General features: G+C 45.1%; 1 protein-coding gene and 2 long non-coding RNA genes across 4 annotated transcripts in view; 1 reads left to right on the top strand and 2 right to left on the bottom strand.

Annotated features, from left to right (window-relative positions):
- Window positions 1-11740, bottom strand: part of LOC147612948 (uncharacterized) — a 30675-nt gene extending 18935 nt beyond the window's left edge. Inside the window, exons 1-3 of the long non-coding RNA XR_015263331.1 lie at window positions 11620-11740; window positions 10928-11022; window positions 10555-10690 (exon numbers count right to left, since the gene is read on the bottom strand). This is a non-coding gene — a long non-coding RNA (uncharacterized LOC147612948). The remainder of the gene's footprint in view (window positions 1-10554; window positions 10691-10927; window positions 11023-11619) is intronic.
- Window positions 1-19915, top strand: part of LOC147612947 (uncharacterized) — a 130653-nt gene that overhangs the window by 19592 nt on the left and 91146 nt on the right. For both annotated transcript variants that reach the window (XM_086782219.1, XM_086782220.1), the window contains exons 3-7: window positions 10886-12643; window positions 13329-15458; window positions 15577-16956; window positions 17085-17594; window positions 17727-18535. In XM_086782219.1, coding sequence (XP_086638345.1) covers window positions 10886-12643; window positions 13329-15458; window positions 15577-16956; window positions 17085-17594; window positions 17727-18535 — 6587 coding nt within the window. The remainder of the gene's footprint in view (window positions 1-10885; window positions 12644-13328; window positions 15459-15576; window positions 16957-17084; window positions 17595-17726; window positions 18536-19915) is intronic.
- The window catches only part of LOC147612946 (uncharacterized), a 99563-nt gene continuing 96074 nt past the window's right edge, over window positions 16427-19915 (bottom strand). Inside the window, exon 3 of the long non-coding RNA XR_015263332.1 lies at window positions 16427-18350. This is a non-coding gene — a long non-coding RNA (uncharacterized LOC147612946). The remainder of the gene's footprint in view (window positions 18351-19915) is intronic.

Raw genomic sequence — 19915 nt, 5'->3', positions numbered from 1 at the left:
TTCCCAATAATAGGAGTGACGGGTTCTGCATACCCAGGACAAGCCATATTAGCCTGATACAAAGGCCCCATCTCCTCTGCACGGATCCCCAATCGGCCAGCCAAATCCGGTGAAATGAAGTTGGCTCTAGCACCTGTGTCAAAGAAAATCAAGGCATTTTGATCTCACTTTGCCCCATGCCTTGCACAACTCAGTCTCTTCACCACCTGGTTGTTCCCCAACAAGATCAGGAACTAACCCTGCAGAAGGTTTTGGTTTCTTTGACTTGGGCTCTCCTTTAGTGTCAGAGTCCTTTTGGGACTTACGCTTGGGACAATTAAAAGACATATGTCCCTCCTCTATACAGTAAAAACATTTCCGAGCATCCATCAAAGCCTGTCTCTCCTCAGGAGTTCTCTTGGGCATTGGTAACTTCTTATACCGCTTCTCTGTAGACCCTTTTACATCACGCGAAGCATGCCCTAACTTTTCAGATTTCTTGCTTGAGCTTTTACTTCCTTTAAATCCAGATGAGATCCCAGTGAGTAACGTATTTGCTGTCATAGCATTCTCTATCATCTGTGACATATTTGTTACTGGAGTCTTTATGCAATAGTCATGCACTTCCTTGGGCAGCCCACAACAATACTTCTCCACCTGCTCAGACAAGGGCACTCCACGATAAGAAGTAACTGGGAGTAAAGCTTCCCAAAACTTCTTATTATAGTCCTCAAGATTTTCACACTTTGATGCATCCAACTTGTGCCATGCTGTCATTACATCCACCTCAAAAGTAGATGTGAGCCATTCGGAAGAGAACACCTGCTTAAACTGTACCCAAGTAGATGGTGCTATACCCTGCAAAAGAAGAGTGGACCACCATTGCAATGCATTGCCTTTGAGAAAAGTCGCAGCTTTTCTCACCTTAGAAGACTCCGTGTAATTACCACCAGAAAAAGCAGCATCAAACTGCGGTAAAAAGGTAAGTGCCTTTAGCTTATCTTTGGCCCCACTGAATGTGTCAAATTTCACAGCAGCTCCCCCTTCCTTATAATCCTTCGCCTTACCCATAGGCGTTAGATTATCGTAAGGAAGTGGCTTCACAAGATTGCTACCCCCAGCATTCATGCCCATCATAGAGTCAACATTACCAATTCCCACACTTGGCATTCCATACATTCCAGCCATGTTTCCAAACATACCATTATGCATACCGGGCTGCATGGTCCCATACATATTTCCTTGCATTCCAGGCTGCATGCCCCCAAACATGTTTCCTTGCATTCCGGACTGCATACCACCATACATATTCCCTTGCATACCAGGCTGAAAACTAGCTCCAAAATTCCCTGGAATACCCATGCCTCCCTGAGGATAACCCCCAGTCATGGATTGGAACACAGAGCCACCACCAAAATAGCCTGGATGCATAGACTGCTGTGGAATAGATGGCTGTCCGAAAAAGGAACTCTGTGAGTTGGCACCAAAAGTATGTCGTATGTTCGGAAACTGTCCAAAAGAAGGATCCTGTGGAAAGGCACCACTGTTGCCCCGAGGTGGGTTCTTAGAACGCACTTTCTTCTTCTTTTCAGGCTCAGAACGGGATCTCATAAATTCAGCAAACTTCTCACTTTGTGTGAGCTGCATAAACACATCCATTTCTCCTGCCAAACGATTTTTAAACTGAGCATCATCTTCCTCTTTACTAGGCATATCTTCTGGTTGTGTTACATCCTCATATTGTGCATCATCTGCAGCTTGTTCTCCTGCAAGAATATCCTCATATTCATTTCTCTCAAGAGAGGTCTCTTGCTCTTACTCTTCATTATAAAAATATTCGTCTTCTGTGTCTGACATGTTGCTGAATTTTTCAGCAGTGACTTTCCTCGAGTCAACCACGAGCTCACCCCCTTAAGAAAGTTGATGATGGGTCCCGGCAACGGAACCTTGAAACCGGCCTCTGGTAGAAACCAAAGTGCGGTAGACTAGCAGTCACGCTTCCAATTGTAGTCCAATAAATAACAAAATAACAGGAGCTAGAATGCCCCAAAACTGAAAGGAAATCGACACCTGTTGGCCCCAAAGCTTGGCGCCCCTTTCGGTATTTCTTTATTCAAATTCAATGAAGTGTATAACTGAGTACAACAAAGCCAGCCCAGGAGAATAAACCTGTATGTCCAATCTGGCAGCCCTCAGAACCTCTTAGCACAGAGGATTCACACACAGATTTGTGTCCCACAGTTGCCCAGGGGAGGACGGACTGACGCCGGCCTTTTTTATGCGCTATTGGGACCTTTTGGGGTCAGGCCTCCGCAGGGGCTTTCAGCATGTTTTGGACACTGGGGTGATGCCGCAGAGCTTTTCAGAGGGCTTGATCTATCTTATCTCCAAGGGGGAGGGAGTATCAGATGACATTCGGCATTGGAGGCCTATTACGATCCTCAATACTGTCTACAAGGTCTTAGCAAAGGCCTTGAGTTTGAGGATCCAGCCCTTCCTGGGGGAGTTGATTCATGCTACTCAGACAGGATTTGTCAAGGAGCGCAGTATCCTTGACAACATCTTTACTTTCTGGGAGGCGACGGCCCGAGCTAGATTTCTTGGCGAGGACTTGGTCGTGATGCTTCTCGATTTTGAGAAGGCATACGATAGAGTTGATTGGGGATTCTTAGAGGGCACTATGCTACGCCTGGGCTTTGAGCCAGGATGGATCAGAGGGGTGGCAGCTTTGTATTCCACAGCTCGCAGCCAGGTGCTGATTGCAGGAGGACGGGGGCCGAGTTTTGAGCTGACCAGATCAGTCCGTCAGGGGTGTCCTCTCGCCCCTTTCCTTTTTCTCTTCTTTGCGGAGGCTATGAGTATGTATTTGACGGCAGAGGAGGTTGGTTTGAGAGGACTTCAGCTCCCAGTCCGGGGGGAGGATTTGCTTGATGCTGAGTTTGCAGACGACGCGGGCTTATTTTTGCATGGCCAAGAGGCCAATCTTATGCGAGCTGAGCAGTCGCTCCAGGTTTTTAGTGCAGCTTCGGGAGCATTGATCAATTGGCGCAAGACAGTGGCCTTTTGGATCAGTAGTGCTCCCACTCCGGCATGGATCCCGGACCCCGGTTTTAGATGGATTCCTCCAGGCACAGCAGTGCGGTATTTGGGATGCCAGATTGGCCTCGATTTGTCACCTGAGCAGCAGATTGCCCCGCTTCTTCTGAGCATTCGGAAGAAGCTATTGTATTGGAGTACAGCTCGACTATCCTTGGCTGGGAGGGTGGTGGTGGCAAATCAGGTGCTGTTAGCGACCATGTGGTACATTACGTCTTGCTGGATTTTCTCGAGCTCTTGCATCAGCCAGGTACAGAGGCTGATCAGGAACTTTCTGTGGTCTGGGCGGGACGGTCAGCCAGCTCGGGCAAAGGTTGCATGGGCAGTTATTACACTTCCGCTGGCTCAGGGCGGTTTGGGTATTATAGATCCAGTCGATCAGAGTAGAGCCTTATTGGGGAAGCTTATTGTTCGGGGGTTGCTTCCAGGCGCTGAGCCTTGGAAAGAGCTCCTCTTGCAGCGACTGCAGGCTCGGGCGCCCCCTGCAGGGGGTACTTGGGCACCAGAGATTCGCTGGATCTTCATAGAGATGAGGAGGACAGGCCTCAGTAGAGGATGGGAGGACAGATTTGCTTTGAGTATCCTGAGAGCTTGGGAGCTGCTGAGACCGGGGCTCTCTCAGCGGCCTCCTTCTTGTGTTGAGGAGCGGGCCAGGCAGCCGCTCATCTGGAGCCCAGCGGTTCGTACGGAGCAGGGTCATATGCTGGGTTCTCGGCCTCGTCTAGCCTGGGGACCTTTAGCGGCAGGCCCAGCTCGTAGTTTTGGAGACTGGCAGGCTTTCTGCAGTCTACCAGAGGAGATCCAGGTGGAGAGGCTGAGTCACTTCAGAGGGGGGTTGATTATGAGGGATGATATTCAGGAGGCACTTACAGAGGAGTGGTTCACACCTCTCGAGCCAGTGGCCCCACGGTGGATGGGAGCCTTTACGCAGTTGGAGATCCTGATTGCTGTCAGAGCTAGCACTGAGGATGGCAGATGCCTCTACTATGAGATTCAGGATGAGGGCAGACTACAGAGAGTGGAGGTGGAGTCGCCTTTGGTTGCAGAGTGCACCTTCCAGAGGATTTGGGTAGTGGCTGCCGCTTCTCGGAAGTGGCATATTGACCCCGACCCTGCTGATGTGCTCCCGGATTGGCGCATATGGGCATATGCAGCGCGCTCCTTGGCCCGGCTACAGTGGGACCCCGGGGAGTACGTGTGGCATGATCCTTATGCATCCCTTGAGGCCACAGAGATCACCTTTTTCCAGTATACTGTTCGGCTGGGACGGCATATTTTGACGGCGAGGAGGACGGTTTCTCCAGCGGCAGCGGGGCATTGGCGTCTACAGGGACTCTCACAGGAGTTCCTGGAGGATTTCTGGGCTCGGCTCTGGGCTAGTCGGCAGGCCCACAGGATCTCGGCTTTTCAGTGGCTGGTCGCCCACAGGGGCTCAGCAGTTGGCACTTGGCTTGTTTACAGCGGTCTTCCGGCGGCCTGCGGGGGCCGATGCGGCCACCCTATGGAGACACAGAGACATTGCCTTTGGGACTGCCCTCAGGCACAACAGATTTGGCTGCGGATACTGCGTATTCTGGCCCCCCTCTCTCCAGAGGGTATGTTTACGTGGGGTGCCGCTGCTTGGTCGACTTCGTCAGGGCCTGCTATGGGCTATGAGATGGAGCAGGGCAGTCAGGCCATCAGATTTATTAGGGGCCAGCCTCGCCTGGTTCCGGCACCGGATTTCTCGTCCGCTAGCTGGACACAGGAGAGGGATTTACGATGGGAGCTCCTCAGCAGCCTCACCATCTGGTTCACCTGGAGGGCCCGGTGCTTTACGGCCTTTGAGGGGAGATTAGAGCCACCAGCAGAGACTGTTCGGGGGATTTGGCAGGAGTTGATCCACACCCTGCGAGGACAGTACGACCGCATCCGGGGAGACTCGGATGAGGCGATCTTACGGCGCCAGGCCTTTCACACCACTTGGCGCTGTGGCCCGTTCTACACCCTACACACGGGATGCCCTTGTTGGCACTACAGGCCACCTGTTTGGCTCTTCCCCCCCCTATTGTATGATCTAGCCGCTTAGTTTTTTATACTGATGCTTGTATTTTGCAGCACCTAGGGAGAGTCTCCCGGGCTGCCATGATGTATTCACTGCTCTTCTCTCTCTTAGGAGCAGGAGAGATCTTTTGTAGCCCTTCGGGCGTTTTTATATAACTAATGAAAGGATCTTTTCTCGGAAAAAAAAGAAAAAAGAAAAAGAAGATTTGTGTCCCACAAAAGCAACACACTGTGCCTCCCCCTGATCAACCAAGATAATTCAACAAAGCAGCCTTGTGCATACATCTAGCATATTCCATGAACATGGTTTCACAACTCAGTTCAAATACACAGCCACTGTCTAGTCTTTGTTTCCACCCTTCAAACTGCCATACTCCTCCTCTCACAAGGGGCCAGATGAAACAACTCTGCAACAGACATAAACCAGTGGAAAGAAAGAAAGATTGATAAGTTCAGAGCTCACCAATTTCAATGCATGGTTCTGCACTAGAGGGACTGAATGTACCAAATTGTACTTGCAACAGGTTGTCTGTACTTTTCTCCCTGCAGCCGCCTGACTGATGCACCAACTATACTCTGATGAAGCGCCGCCTACAAACCTGTTCAGGACTGAACAGGTCTGTAGCCGCTTGTACAAGAAAAGCATTTCCCCTTCTTTGCATATTGCTCCCTTTGCTCGGGGGTCAAGCCAAATTTGTTCTGCTTTGGCGCATGATCCTTGGATGAAGTATTTTCAGGTTTACCTCCTTTTTGGACATCATGGAAGCTTTTTTTAGGTGGCTGTCCACCTTTTTGCAGGTTTGGGACAGCCTTCTCTTTGCCCTTGGAACCACCTTGATCTTGCTTGATTTTGAGCACCAATTGCTCTGTAGCAAGAGCGGATGCTATAAGCTGCTGAAGAGTGTGTTTTGGGTGCAATTGCCCGAACGATAGGTTGGTTGCAACCCGGAACGAAACTTTCTTTTCTTTTCATCCTCAGAGAGTTGCATGAAAGGAGTACCTCGAGCAAAACTTTCCAAAATTTGCTCACATACTGCTGCACACTCTCATTATCCTTTTGATCAAGTCTATCCCACTTTAATGTGAGGGTATGCTCTACATTTGGTGGCAAAAATTGGGCATAAAATCTGTCCTTAAACTCATTCCAAGTGCAAATGGGGTCTTTGGTGGTCTTTTCAGTGATCCACCAATGGGCACCTGTCCCCTTCAAAAACATGCTTGCATGACGGATCTTGGACTTCTTAGTGAAGTCCTCTTCACTAAAAGCAATATCAAATTGGGCCACAAAAGCAAGCACCTTAGAAGCATCAAACTCCCCATGATAGGCATCAAATTTCACTGATTTGTCCCTGGCTTTGAACTCCTTGAGCTTTTTGGCATGAGGCTCAAGCTCTTGCCTCCTTCTCTTGCCCCTATCCAACAGGGTAGCTCTCTCTGCATGAGCTTCATGGGCAATGATAGGTGTTCCACTAGCCAAAGTGACATGGGTCTTTGATTCTTGTGGCCCCACTGCATGTGACCTCGCTAAAAGATGCCTTGTCTCGCCACGAGACAACTCAATAGGCAAGGTCTTTTGGCTTGCATGCCGACCACTGTCCCCATGATGTACATACCTAGAATCCAAATGGCCTTCAGCATGCATAAATCTGTTTCCTCCTATGCCATGAGGAGTGGATGCATGGCGATAGGTGACTGATACTTCTTCTTCATGCAAATATGATCTCAATCTTTGAGAGGATGGGTCTCCATGCTGCAAACGGGGTGGATTCGTGAACATAAGCTGTCCATCCTCTTCCCTCTTTAAGGTCACCCTTGCGGATAAGATAAGAGAGTGCCAACTCCCTTGCCTTCTTGCCCACTTCTCGAGCCATAGACTCTATTACAGGACTGAGTATTTTACCTCTTCATCTTAAGCATTGTAATTATGTTTTGAGCATGTTTAACATTCACTAATCATGTTTTGATCTGTGTATGCATATGTAAGTTTGTACACATGTGAGGATAGAGATACATGTTTAGTGTGTGTGTGTGTGTGAGTACATGTTTGTTCTTGCCCATTGGTATGTACGTATGCATGTATATGTGTGTTTCTCTTACCTTGATGCAGGAGAAGCAGCTGAGGCACCTTGTGGGACAGACGAGTCAGCAGTTGACACATGGCCCAGTCAGCAGCTGACACGTGGCCCAGCCACGTGGCACATGTACAGGTGCAGCTGACTCGTGGCACACATGGCTGATGCAGGCGCTGTAGTATGGTTGGCTGCAGGCGATGGCACATGTACTGGTGGCTGGCTGCTAGCAGGTGCCAAGCATGGGCAGCAGCAGGAGCCAAGCGCAGGCAGAGAAAAGCGTGGGCAGCAGCAGCTAAGCTTAGGCAGAGAAAAATGTGGGCAGCAGCAGCCAAACGCAGGCAGCAGCGAAGCGCTGTGCGGTAACAAAGCGTGGTGCGCCAGAAAGCAAAACACGCGTGAAGAGAAAAAAAGAGCGCATGAGAAAAGCGCCGGGTAGCCCAAAATGCAGCATGGGATTTTTATTTAAAAAAGAAAAAAGCTAAGCGCCATGTATTTTTATATATTAAAAAAAAAGAAAAAAAGAAAAAGAAAAAGAAAGAGAAAAAGAAAAGCTACTCGATGGTTTTTGGGAAGCCTCTCTAGTAGATTTTTCCAAGGAGGAAAAGCATAGCTTTTTCCCCCAAACTTGTATAAATAAAAGGCCAAGGCCCTTGTATTCCACAACACACTTGGGTGAAAGCTTGAAGGAGATCTCCTCCCCGTGGATCAAGGAGGAATCTTCTCGGGAGTTGTGCAAGGGCTACGCCGACTTTGAATTATAAATAAGTACCTGTGGGAGCGCCACGCTTTGGGGCCAATTGGTCTTTTGTGCAGGAGCACTCTAGCTCCACTTAAATATTTTCTTTTTCTTCCAAATTTAATATTCTAGTTCATAAAGTGATTAAAGTGTGATTAAGTGTGTTCACCGCCCGTCACGTTGCTGAAGGTTGGTTTCAAGGTTCCATTGCCGAGATTCATCGTCAACTTTTTCAAGAAGGCGAGCTTGTGGTCGACACATTTAATTCTATGGCTGGAGCATAACAGGCAAACACACGCAAACAAGTCATGCAAAAACAAATTTATGCATGCAGGCATAAATGCATGTATACAAATAATGGACGAAATCTCCCTTCCATGAAACTTGTACAAGAGGTTCCTGTTGGGCACAAAACTGGCACGACAAATGTAAATAAATATGTCCTGGTCTTCCTACGGAGTGACAGTCCCATAGGTAAGACACCATCCTGGCCATACACGGGTGGCACCAACAGGCTCCCGTCCATACAACACGAAGCAAATCACACACGGGTGGCACGAAATTGGTTCCCGTCCATGTGACGCAGCACTGGTCGCACACGGGTGACACTGATCTGGCTCTCGTCCATGTGACACCATAAAACTGGCCCTTTCACATGGGACACTAGCCTGGTCCCATGTGAACATGGCACAAATCTGGCCGCTTTATGGAGTGACAGTCCCATAGAAGTGGCTCCAAAAATGGAGATGGACGAAATGGTGACATCCCCCCGGGCTTCTAAACAGTTGACCTCAACTGAAAAGCCTCAAGATATGCCTGTAGAAGCTGAGGCCAGTCAGTAAACTAATCCTCATCTACCTACTTTGCATCAATTGGTAATAATTTTAAATTTCACAAGGTATCTCGTGGAAAGGTTCCCATGTGGTAACTTTCTCTCCTTGTGAAATACAATCTGCTCTGGCTAAAGGATCTCCTCAAGCTCGTCAACTTCTGGCGGATCTTCTGTGAGACAGGCTCCTCTGGATCTGGCCCCACATACTTCCGCAAAAGGCTCACATGAAAAGCATTGTGAATCTTCCAGTGGCTGGGTAAAGCAAGCCTGAAGAACACTTCATTGATCTTGTCAATCACTTGGAAGGGTCCATAATATCGAGTAGAAAGCTTTGGATATGATCCCTCTGGCCTCTTCCGAAGCCTAGCTTTCTCAAATGTTAGCATTACCCAATCACCTTCCTTGACTTGCATGTCTCTTCTATGCTTGTTAGCAGCCCTTTTATGCTTATCTTGTGACTTTGCAATGGCTGTCCGCACCTGAGCAAAGGCTACATCCAAGTCACGCACATACTCATCAGCTGCAAAAATCTCATCCTTTGTATGAAGGATGGGTGGCAAGATCACTCTGTCATAAATAATCTCAAACGGAGTTTATATTTCTGTCAGTGAGCATGCCAGTCAGCCACTCATGGGAGGTAGCTGCAGCAACTTGCAATCCATTTGTGATTCCCATTGAGGTGCTTTGGGTGGAGGCATATTTTTGATCCATGGGAACAATGCCGGACTTTTGGTGCGCATCTCTCGCAGCCTGCTGTCTATTGCATATAACCAGAGGCACCTAGAGGACGACCACAATCATCTCTAATGAAATCATTCCACATAATGGGTTGTCTAGCTTCCTCATCTTGTGATATTGGGATCCTCTGTCTCAAGAAGGGTCTCACCTTGCTCCCAGTTGTCGTCGGCACAGCTAATATGAGGGGAGACGAAGGTGCTCTACAATATGCCTTTGTGAAGATGAAACATATGCTGTGCATCCAGTATCCACCCCATGAGGCGTACATCTGGAGACCTGAAAGAGCAAGAAGTTTTGATATTGGGATCCTTTGTCTCAAGAAGGGTCTCATCATGCTCCAAGCTCTGGAAATAGCTGACATGAGAGTGCTCTACAATATGCCTTTGTGAAGATGAAATGTATGTTGGGATTCTAGTCTCCACTCCCATGAGGTGTACATATAGAGAATTGAGACAAAAAGAAGTTCTTCCATGGCTTTGTGCCTGGAAGAAAGCCTCTGACCACTAGCTTGCAAAGCAAGGCTTTGCATTTGATATCTGGCAAATATCCATACTTACAAGCGAATATCCATACTTACCTGCATGGAGATGGCCTAAAGTAGCACTAACAAAGGGAAACATTAAAAGAAAAAAGATACACTTCAAGAAACTAGTAGGAATTTTGTTCAATGCAGACTAGAAAGACTATACAAAAAGCCATCAAAACACTACTAACCACTTTTTGTTATCTTAGAATGTGTTTACTTTTTTTTGGTTGGGGGGGGGGTGGGATGTAAAAAGCTATGTTCTATTACTTCACTGTACAAAGAAAGAAGCCCTCAGAAGTAAGGCACACAAGTTAAAAACAATGAAAAAACAAAGCGAACTGGCCATCATCGATCTGATGCACATGGATGCTATCAAACAAAGATTGACGCAAGGAATCAAACAATCAACTGATTTCTAGCATCCTATATTGTCCACAAAGCCCAATATCTAGTCCAGATTAGAAAGGGCCGTGCATGATCCAATCTAAAAGGCCACTTGCCAAAACCCCAAAAAAGTCTAGAGAAGGAATACCTTGAATGAGAAATTTGCCGAAGGGAACGTTTGGTCTCTGGACAAGAGCAAAGAAGATGCATCACTGTTTCCTTTATGCAACGACAAGAAGGGCATTTCACAGCAGCTATGTGTCTTAGAATGTGTTTACACATGCCTGCACGTGTTGCACTTGCATCAGTTTCTTTGCTTTTTAGAAGGGTATTTTCATATTTTCTCTCATGGTATGTGTTTAAACATAAGAGCATGAATAACTCTACAAATTCTTTGAGGATTTTTTCAAGCAAATCTATACCACTCCCTTGACATATTTAACTTTTTTCATCTCATGTTTTTTATTCTTAAAAAACAGTGGCTTATATACTCAAAATGGGTAAGGCAAAAGATGACCCACTTGATATTGGATGAAGTGCACTGCAGAACTATTGATCAAGACCTTCTATTCCTTCTTGTAAAGCTGATTTTCATGGATATTGCTGCATCCTCAGCCTGCGACAAAAAGATTCTTATTATGTCATCAAGGCTGGATCAATCCCCTCTGCAGAAGTACTTTTGTTTCTTTTCAAACAATGAAGCATGCAGCCCAATTTCTGTGAACAAAATAAAGGCAATCCATCCACTAAAGGTCATTTATGCTGAAGAATTCTTAGAGGAACTTCGCACACTTCCTGCTACAGCAATAGATATGGTGAGCAGACTAATAAATTTCCATGCCACAGGGAAAAATATTCCACATTTCCTCTTTGACCTGGTTGGAGAGATGGTTCTACACCAGGCACATGCTGGGGATGTCTTTTTGATATTCATGCCTGGAATGTCAGAGATGAGTCAACTGGAATGTACGCTTCTCAGGAAGCTCAGCCTTGTCACAAGACGTGTGACCTTCAAAGTGGCTTTGTTGCATTCATTTTTGTCACAAGAAGAACAGCAAGAAGTGCTTCAATGTTCCTTCAATCATGCAAATATCATTGTCTCCACAAGCATTGCAGAAAGTAGCATCATGATACCAAGAGTTAAGTATGTGATCGATTTTGGGATGGAAGAGGTTGTCTCTTTCAACAGAAAAAGAGGTATGAACGTGCTTACAAATATGTGGTGTTCCAAGACTTCACTCAGACAGAGAGCAGGGAAGGTTGCTTGTGATCTTGAATTTGCTGCCGTTTTTCGACTCTTCACCAGGAAAACATATGAAAGCCTTCAGGAGTATGCAGAGACTGAGATGAAAAGATCTTGCTTAGCCCAGCCACTCCTGAAAGTCAAGGCACACATGTCAACATTTGGATTAGTGGATAACCTTCTCCAACAGCTGTTGGATCCACCTGACACACAGAATCTCACACAATCAATTGAATTCCTAAAAGATGCAGGTGCCATCCATGTTCAGCCCGATGGCGATTTTACTCTGACTCAACTGGGAAAATTAGCAGTTAGGTTATCCTTGGATGTTGATGCTTCACGTTTGATTATGCTGGGCCTGTTACTACGCTGCTCCGTTGAATGTGTCATTATGGCAGCTGGACTGTTTTCACCAGTTGAACTATTCAAGAAGCCCTATTTCCGATCAGGATGCAGAGAACAATCGAGCTTTCAGGAGGATGAACTGAGCTACTTCAAGGGGAAGAAGTTCTATGATAATGATATGTACAGTGACATGATCATTTTCTGCAAGATATACCGCCATTGGCTCCACAATGCAGGCTGGGAGAAGCAATGGATCAGTAAAACCTTTGTTAATCCAGGTGGTTTACACCTGTTTGTTGGGAAAGTTCAATGGATGGCATCCAGTATAGCATCATTTATGATGCAAGAGAAGCTGGTAGAGACCATGGGAGATGAATATAGAAAGATTTTGGAGCTTGCAAAACGCTACAGCAATCAGCCAGAACAGATCTCAACGATTTTCTGCAATGATACAGCCACAGTTTTGCTAGCTATTACTGGTGCTTATTTCAGAAATGTAATGATAGGCAAAGTACCAAACACCAGCCTAGCTCAAGCTGAATCTATGGAGATTGGAAGTGCTGGACTAAATGCAAGTAGTACATTCAAGCTTTCAAATGTCCCAACAGAAACATTGAATGATTTTGGGAGTTTTGAAGAAACCTTGAAGGTAGAAACATATTTGTAATGCTTGCATGACCAGTCATTATACATGCACCCATCATTTGATTGCACGTCTTTTGATTCTTAGGGTGTTTACATGCCACATTTGGGGATTGATTCTTAGGGTGTTTATATGTTTACATGCCACATTTGGGCATTGATTTCACACGCCATATGTACAAAATCTGTAATCCTATTCCAAGCATAGCTATGGGCAATGCCCGAAATGCAAAATTTCAAGGCTGGGACAACTGCTTCGAGGGTGGTGAGGCCCAAAGCCGGTCTGGCCATATGAAACGATACATTTTGGGTGTTTTGACCATTTCCCCAGCAACAACTTTGAATCTCTTCGCTGGACACACCAAAAGCTTTTTGCCTTTGAAGATCCCAGAACTGTTGTCGACGGTTTTGGGTGATGATGATCGAATGCCCTTGCTCCTGGCAATCATTGCGCTTCGAATATGAAAACCCTTCTCACACGGGGGAGAATGATTAGGATGTTTGCAAACGCTATACCACATCCACACCCACCTGACTGCAGACCCTAAGAAACACACCCTTTTCACTTCCACAAATTACCCCAGTAACCACAACAACACATAGCATTAACCCACCTCCCATAACATAAAGCACATTGGGAGTGCTACTATCTCCCTTGCTGACATGGCGTGCCCCCTTTGATTTGCATGCAGGTGTTAGGTCCAATATCAAAGGTTTTGGTCTCTAAAGACAACAACACAGCCCTGGTGGAATGCTCTAGACCTATGGAAGATGAACAAAACTGCACCACATTGAATCTTCCAGAAGCTGCTCAGGCGGCTTATTTTCTTGCAAGTCAACAGAAGTCAGACAGTCTGAATTTGAGTTTGACCAAAGGTTCAAAAACGAAATCAGTATGTATTGGCAAACCAACCAAGAATAGACAGATTTTCTGGTCAACTTATGTGAAGGGACAGAAGTACGGGATCAAATTTGACAAGCACACAAACCTTCCGCAATGTGCATTTGGAATCCATTCCCAAGACCATTCTCTTGTTGCAGTGGCTGCTAATTTCTTAGGAGCAGATAATTCTAAAGTCCATGTCTCAACCAGTACTTTTTTGCCCAATGAAAACTACTTCTCAGTGATTGCATTGCTGCTGTTCAGACCCTTCCAGACGTATCTCATTCGTACAGATTCTGCACAAGAGCGTGTATATAGCCTGCAGTATGGTCCATTGATATTCCACTGGGATCCCCAATGCATTTTAGTTCAACAGCTGCATTTGATTGAAGCAATCCGGGAGAAGCTGAACACGAGGACGCTGGTAAGTCAACTGTGTGGGGGATATATTATAGAGGACATCTTGCAGATTTTAAATTGGATAGCTTCTCAGAAATATTGTGAGCCTCACCTAAACCCCACTATTGGGCCATGGCAAGAGTACCCATCCTTCAAACCTGTTGATATAAAAGAATGTCCTTTAGCTTGGAAACTGAATATGGCATCTACCTATCATTCAAGAGACAGGTCCTTACACATTAAGGATGTAGGGAAGAAGAACTTGGGCACAGCAGAAGACACAGGAGAAAAATGCCTGCTGAAATCCTTCAAAATGATAGAGCCTGACTTGGAGAAACAATCATTGGAGGAGTGGCTTGATGGAAACAAGCAGCTCAACCAAGTCTTTTATAGCCTTCTTGAGAGACTTATAGCAGACCCTAAATTTGAGGAACACACACGTCTTGTACTCAGGTTCATGCACAAAAGGTGTCATGAACTTGTACCCAAAAAAAAGCAAATGGAACTGGAGAGCCGGTATCATACTCTTTGTAATCCAGTGCACTTGGATGGGATTTCTCAAATTGCAACTAAAACCCCTGTACCTCAAAAAATATTCCTGCAGAAACAACATGCAGACCAAGGCTGGGTAAGTACTCCCCTTTCTTCAGACAAGGACTACCTCCCCATAATTAGCAAGACGATAAACCTCACCGCACCTTTAATCAACACACTGAGAAAGAAAATGGGCAGTAATGCAAGCCAGGTCAAAATCTTATTGCCTAGAAATGAATCTCAAAGTGATAATGTAGTTATTTTTGGACATCCAGCTGAGGTAGAGGCAGCCATGAAATGGGTTGAATTGATTACAGCCAAAGAGAATGCAGGAAAGTTGTGGCAGAAGAGCATAAACAATACTTACTTTGTTCCAGAGAGAGAGCTTGACCATGTTTGCTGTATACAGCTGGGTAAAGGGGAAGAATCACACGGTGCAGTGGGCTTAAGAGGCTTTTCACAATTCTTTGTGCAGGCAAGTGGAGACAACCAGAATCCCAATTTGCCAGAATCAGGCATGGATTTGGATGCAATATCATATGTCATCAAGAGCTGCCTTGCTAAAGCTGACAAATCAGCTGAAATTGAGGTTCAAGCAAGACTGGGGCGAGTTGTCTTCTCCTGTTCAAATACAAAAAAAAACATACTGCCCTTTCAAAACAGTCAACCGCTGAAGCAACTCTTGTCTGCATTGAGAAACAAGACAGTCTACAAGCAGTATTTTAGTGACACTGTCACAAAAGAAGATTATTTTTACATCAGAGCATGCCTTAGGCTCTACAAGCCAAAGTCTGCACACGAGGAGAAAAAAATAACAATTTTCTTGAAGGATCCACTTAATCTTGGGGACAGTTTTCATGCTAGAAAAATCACCATCAAGGATTCCATTAACGAGGCTGGAAAATTTGATTTGCTGAAGGTTCAACAGAAGGAAAGACTTGCGGTGGTAGACATTGTACAGCTGAAAGAGGGCCTTGTGAGAGCTGACATTCGGTTATCTGTGCAGGTAAACCACCAAGCTTGCTATGCTGCCTTGTTTTTGAGAATGTGTGCCTACAGTGTCACAGCCCTTGCATACATATCAGCCCTTCCATATTTATAACATGTTTTGAATGGTTGGTTAGGCACTGAAGCAGGAACAAATTGAAGACTGCTATAGGGATTTTGTGTCGAATATTCGATGGGATGGTGCTATGCTGAGATTCCCAAGAGGTCCCTTTGATGTACAGTCACAAAGAATGAAGAACACTGAGGAGTATGCATTTGATGGGTTTTCAGTCTCATTGAGTGAGATCACACAAGTGCAAGGGAAAAATTGTACTGAAAAGTATGAGATTGAGATATCACCAATTTACTGTGGTAAATCTTACCTTTCTATTCAAGAAACGGTTGACAATCTTAATACAACCTTGTCAAATATTCTAGCACAAGCTCACACAATCACTAACCAACTCTGCTTAAACCAGGCATCGAGTTCCAGCACTGGGCTGGCTCATGCCATACTATGCTCATGGAGAACTGGAGGAGGAGAGGATCTGAATATAAAGAACCTTCTTCTTCAGCACATCCACCAAGATCTTCACCCTCTAGAAGCATTTGAGAGAAATGAAAAGCAAAAATTGAAGGTTTTCTCACAATCTGACATTTCTACTTTGATAGGTGATTTGGTAGAGATTCTTTGGCATATTGATGGTGCAGACTTCAATAGTATTAACCTGTCTGGAAGTTTACTTTCTACCTTATTTAGATCACTACAGTCTATGAGATTTACTGCTTGTGTAACTTCGGAGTTAAGGGCACAGGAGACTGTATCGAGGCAAGGTTTCCCTCCAAGAGTGGCTCTAACATACGCTTCCATGTTCAAGTGTCATTGCTTCAGATACCATCAGTGGATGGAAGTATTAGAACCCCATCTGTTGGAGCTGATGTTAGGGGAGGAGAAAAATATGGAAGAGATTTGCTATAAACAATTGATTTTTTTGGATATTTGTAAGTTTGTTGACAGCCACTCTCTTAACCTCCCTCTTGAAAGGACACTTCTAGCCTTGGGGAGACATTGGGCTGATAGAAATCCAGTATGTTTTCTTCGATTGTACAGTCTTGCCCTTGGGAAGGAACACCATTGTCCAAGAATAAAAGCTTTGACTGACGAATTCGTAAGAATCCTTTTCTGCAGGTATCCTTCAAAAGCTGCTGCATTTGTCCTCAGTTCAGCTTCTTGCTACATAAGTGATCCAATGAGACTGGAGGCAGGCGATTCTGGAGTTAGAACCTCATTGATGAGGCTAATAAATCGGATTAAAAACTTGAAATTGATTGTGACAGAAGATTGCCGTTCCTCTGCTTTAAAGCTGTTGATCAGTTTAGGAGCTATAAATCACAAGATACAAGAGATAGAGAAGAAAGTGTTCGAAGTTTATGAAGTAGATGAGGCCATGTTCCGGCATTGCCATTACCAAAAGATACTGTCGAAAAGCCTGACATTAAAGGCCGTTCATCTAAAGGTAACACACAATCAAACTCGTAAAGGGGCACATTCAAAAACAGCCAATAAACATACCTTTAAGCTGCTTGCTGTCAAAAATGAGATGCCCTTAGTGGTCTCTTTCTAAACTTCTTTATATGACTACAGGAGCTAGAAAGGAGGGGACTCAGACAAGATGTCTGCCACAGCATGGACCTGAAATCTTGGACATCAGGAAAGCGTGTAGCATCCAGCTGTTTGATACCCGGACTCAATAAAGAGGGAAATACTCTCATTGGTAGTCCAGGGATATTCATTCCAGCAAGAGATCCCACAGGACAGATAACAGGTGCGCAGATAAAGGTAGATCAAACCACTGGTGGAAAGTACAAATGGTTGAGTAGCAATAATGTATTTGAGGGTGGTAGGGGACCAAGCATACGTGATGAATGGCCACTTTTCTGCTGTATACCCTCAACTAAAGGCACATCAATCTTGGGGATGTGCGAGGGTGGCTTAAAGGCACATGTTCTGAGCTTTCTAGCAGAACTACCAGTGATTGGGGCCTCAGGAGCAGCTTTTCCAAAATCAAGAAACCTTCTTGAAAGGTACCTTGCAATTATGAACCCAAACCAGATTATTTTTTTCCCTGATGCCGGGTCGCAGTGTAATGACCAGGTAGACCTGCCAACTTTTGAACAGAGATTTCTCCATTTTTTTGCAAATGATGCCATTGATTGTTTTATATGTGGATACAACTTTTTTGAGCTTATCAATGAAATTTAAAAAACTGATGTTTGTGTGTGTCAGGTATCCCGCTGGTATTTTCAAACATTTCGACTCATTCGTGAGTTTGGATACTCTTTGTTGATAGCATGGTGGGGACAAGTGAATAAAGTCGAGCATGAAGATATTGACGATCTTTTATGCAATGGGATGGGTAAGCATAACATTCCTCTGGTATTGCCAGCAAAGTTCTGGCATACTCTTCATCCTGCTGTTAGAAAAAAATTAGCCAAAGAATTTCCGGAATTCAGTGGAGTTTCTGAGCTTGAAAATCCAGAACAATTTACGGACAATGACGATATAGAGATTTCAAGGATTTTTAGCAAGCACGAAACTGAAAAAGATGCTTTGTATGATGTCTTTATTCTCTCAATACCCAAGCGAATCATGAAATGTATGGCCCCTCCACCAAATGACATGGTTACTCCTGCATCTGTGGATGAGTTCACAATTGAAATTCGGATTATCAAACTATCCGATGTTGACGTTGTTGATAGTTGTATAGAATGGCTACTGCAAGATACTATAAAATCAACCACATGTGTTGGCCTGGTTTGTCAATATGATCCCCAGTGCAATCCCTGTCTCCTGCAGCTTTCTGTCCATCAACGTTGTCTATTGATCCAGATCCCAAGGTTTGTGGATCACCTGGTCAAATCCACAAGGTTACAATCTTTGTTACTTGATAAAGATGTCATCAAGGCTGGGGCGGAGATAGACAAGGATGCCCTACATATGCACCACTTCTTGCACCTCACAACAAATAGCTGCATAAATATTTCTCCACATTCCACAGCAAAAAGACAGAAAGATGGATTACTAACCGTGTTCAGGTATGCAATCTAAGTAAAGATATGCCATGTTTCCTTTTATTATATTTTGATATTTATCGACAACCCATTCATCATAGTCACATGGAAAGGAAATGGAAACTGTTTTTTTTCTCTCTTCATATCCGTGCAGTAAATCCTACAACATGGTACTTGAGCTCTTTGCTGGACAGGTAGTCATGGTGTTCTCCTTGCCAGCATCTGCTGCTTGTCTTTCTTTCATTCCTGGATTGGCGGGATTCAGTGGCTGATTGAGAACTCTTATGATTGGGAGAGATTGATAACTGTAGCACCTATGCCTCTCCTTAGACACTCGTTATTCCTCTTCATGGCCTTGGCAGCATCAGCCTAGAGATACAAAGCAGAGATTTACTATCTAAACTCATCGTTTGAGGACTGCAGCGTTTTTTTTCGGTGTGAAGGAGATATTGGGGGGGTGGGGTGGGGGGGAAGGATTTCTTGGGAGAATGAATTGCAGGCTGAGCCCTGATGCTTGACAATATCCTGCTGCTAGGTTTCAGGTAGATCTATTCAAATACAACTCACAAAGTAGAGCTACTCACCAATGGAGTGGATGTGTGTTCTCTACCACAAAGATGAGATTATACTTAGCAATGCTAAGGATAAACATAAAGCAATAGATTAAAGCTAAGCATTCATAAACACAAGTGAAACAAGAATAGATGAGGCTTGACACAAGTATTCCACAAAGTAAGCAGATAGCTCTCTCATATTATTCACAAAGTAAGCAGATAGCTCTCTCATGTTATTCACAAAGAAGATACATCAATATATAGGCTCACAAAAGAGCTCTCTCATGACCTAAATGACGATGTCATGGGCATGCCACCTAGCCCTATCTAGATCTATCCTAGGTTAACTCCCCTTCAGTAATTGGCCATTTACACAAGGGGAACAACCTTAGATTTCATGTCTATATCAAATGCTAAGGCCTATTGTCACCTAGACTAATGTGCACATCCACACATGGATGCTAGATCACCTAGATCTTGCGAGAAGATCTTCACAGCTGCGAGGCTCCACTGACCAGCTATCTCGCCTAGAGCAGAAAGATTTGCAGCTAGCATGCTGCTGCACGCCTCTTTGAGGAGCAGCATCTGCAATAGCCATTGATATGGAACAACTTGGGTCACTTGCCTTCCGACCATCAACTGAGCACACCCTTTATACAGGATGGCTGAGACGCAAGCCCAACTCACTCTTCTGGATCCTGGTTCTTCTCTTCCAGCTGCCCCTAGAGTAGCACACTGGCAAACAGCACGACTCCGCTGCAAGTGGGATCTCATCCACACCTTAGCTTCAGCCATTCCACGTGAGTGATTGGTGCCTCTTGCTTCCCATCCTACCTCCTTGATGGGCACT

The sequence above is a fragment of the Cibotium barometz genome, chromosome 44 (genome assembly GCF_041138505.1).
Source record: "Cibotium barometz isolate CiBa-2024 chromosome 44, ASM4113850v1, whole genome shotgun sequence".
Lineage (NCBI taxonomy): Eukaryota > Viridiplantae > Streptophyta > Polypodiopsida > Cyatheales > Cibotiaceae > Cibotium > Cibotium barometz.
The sequence above is the reverse complement of the archived record's forward strand: the minus strand, read 5'-3'. Positions and strand labels throughout refer to the sequence as shown.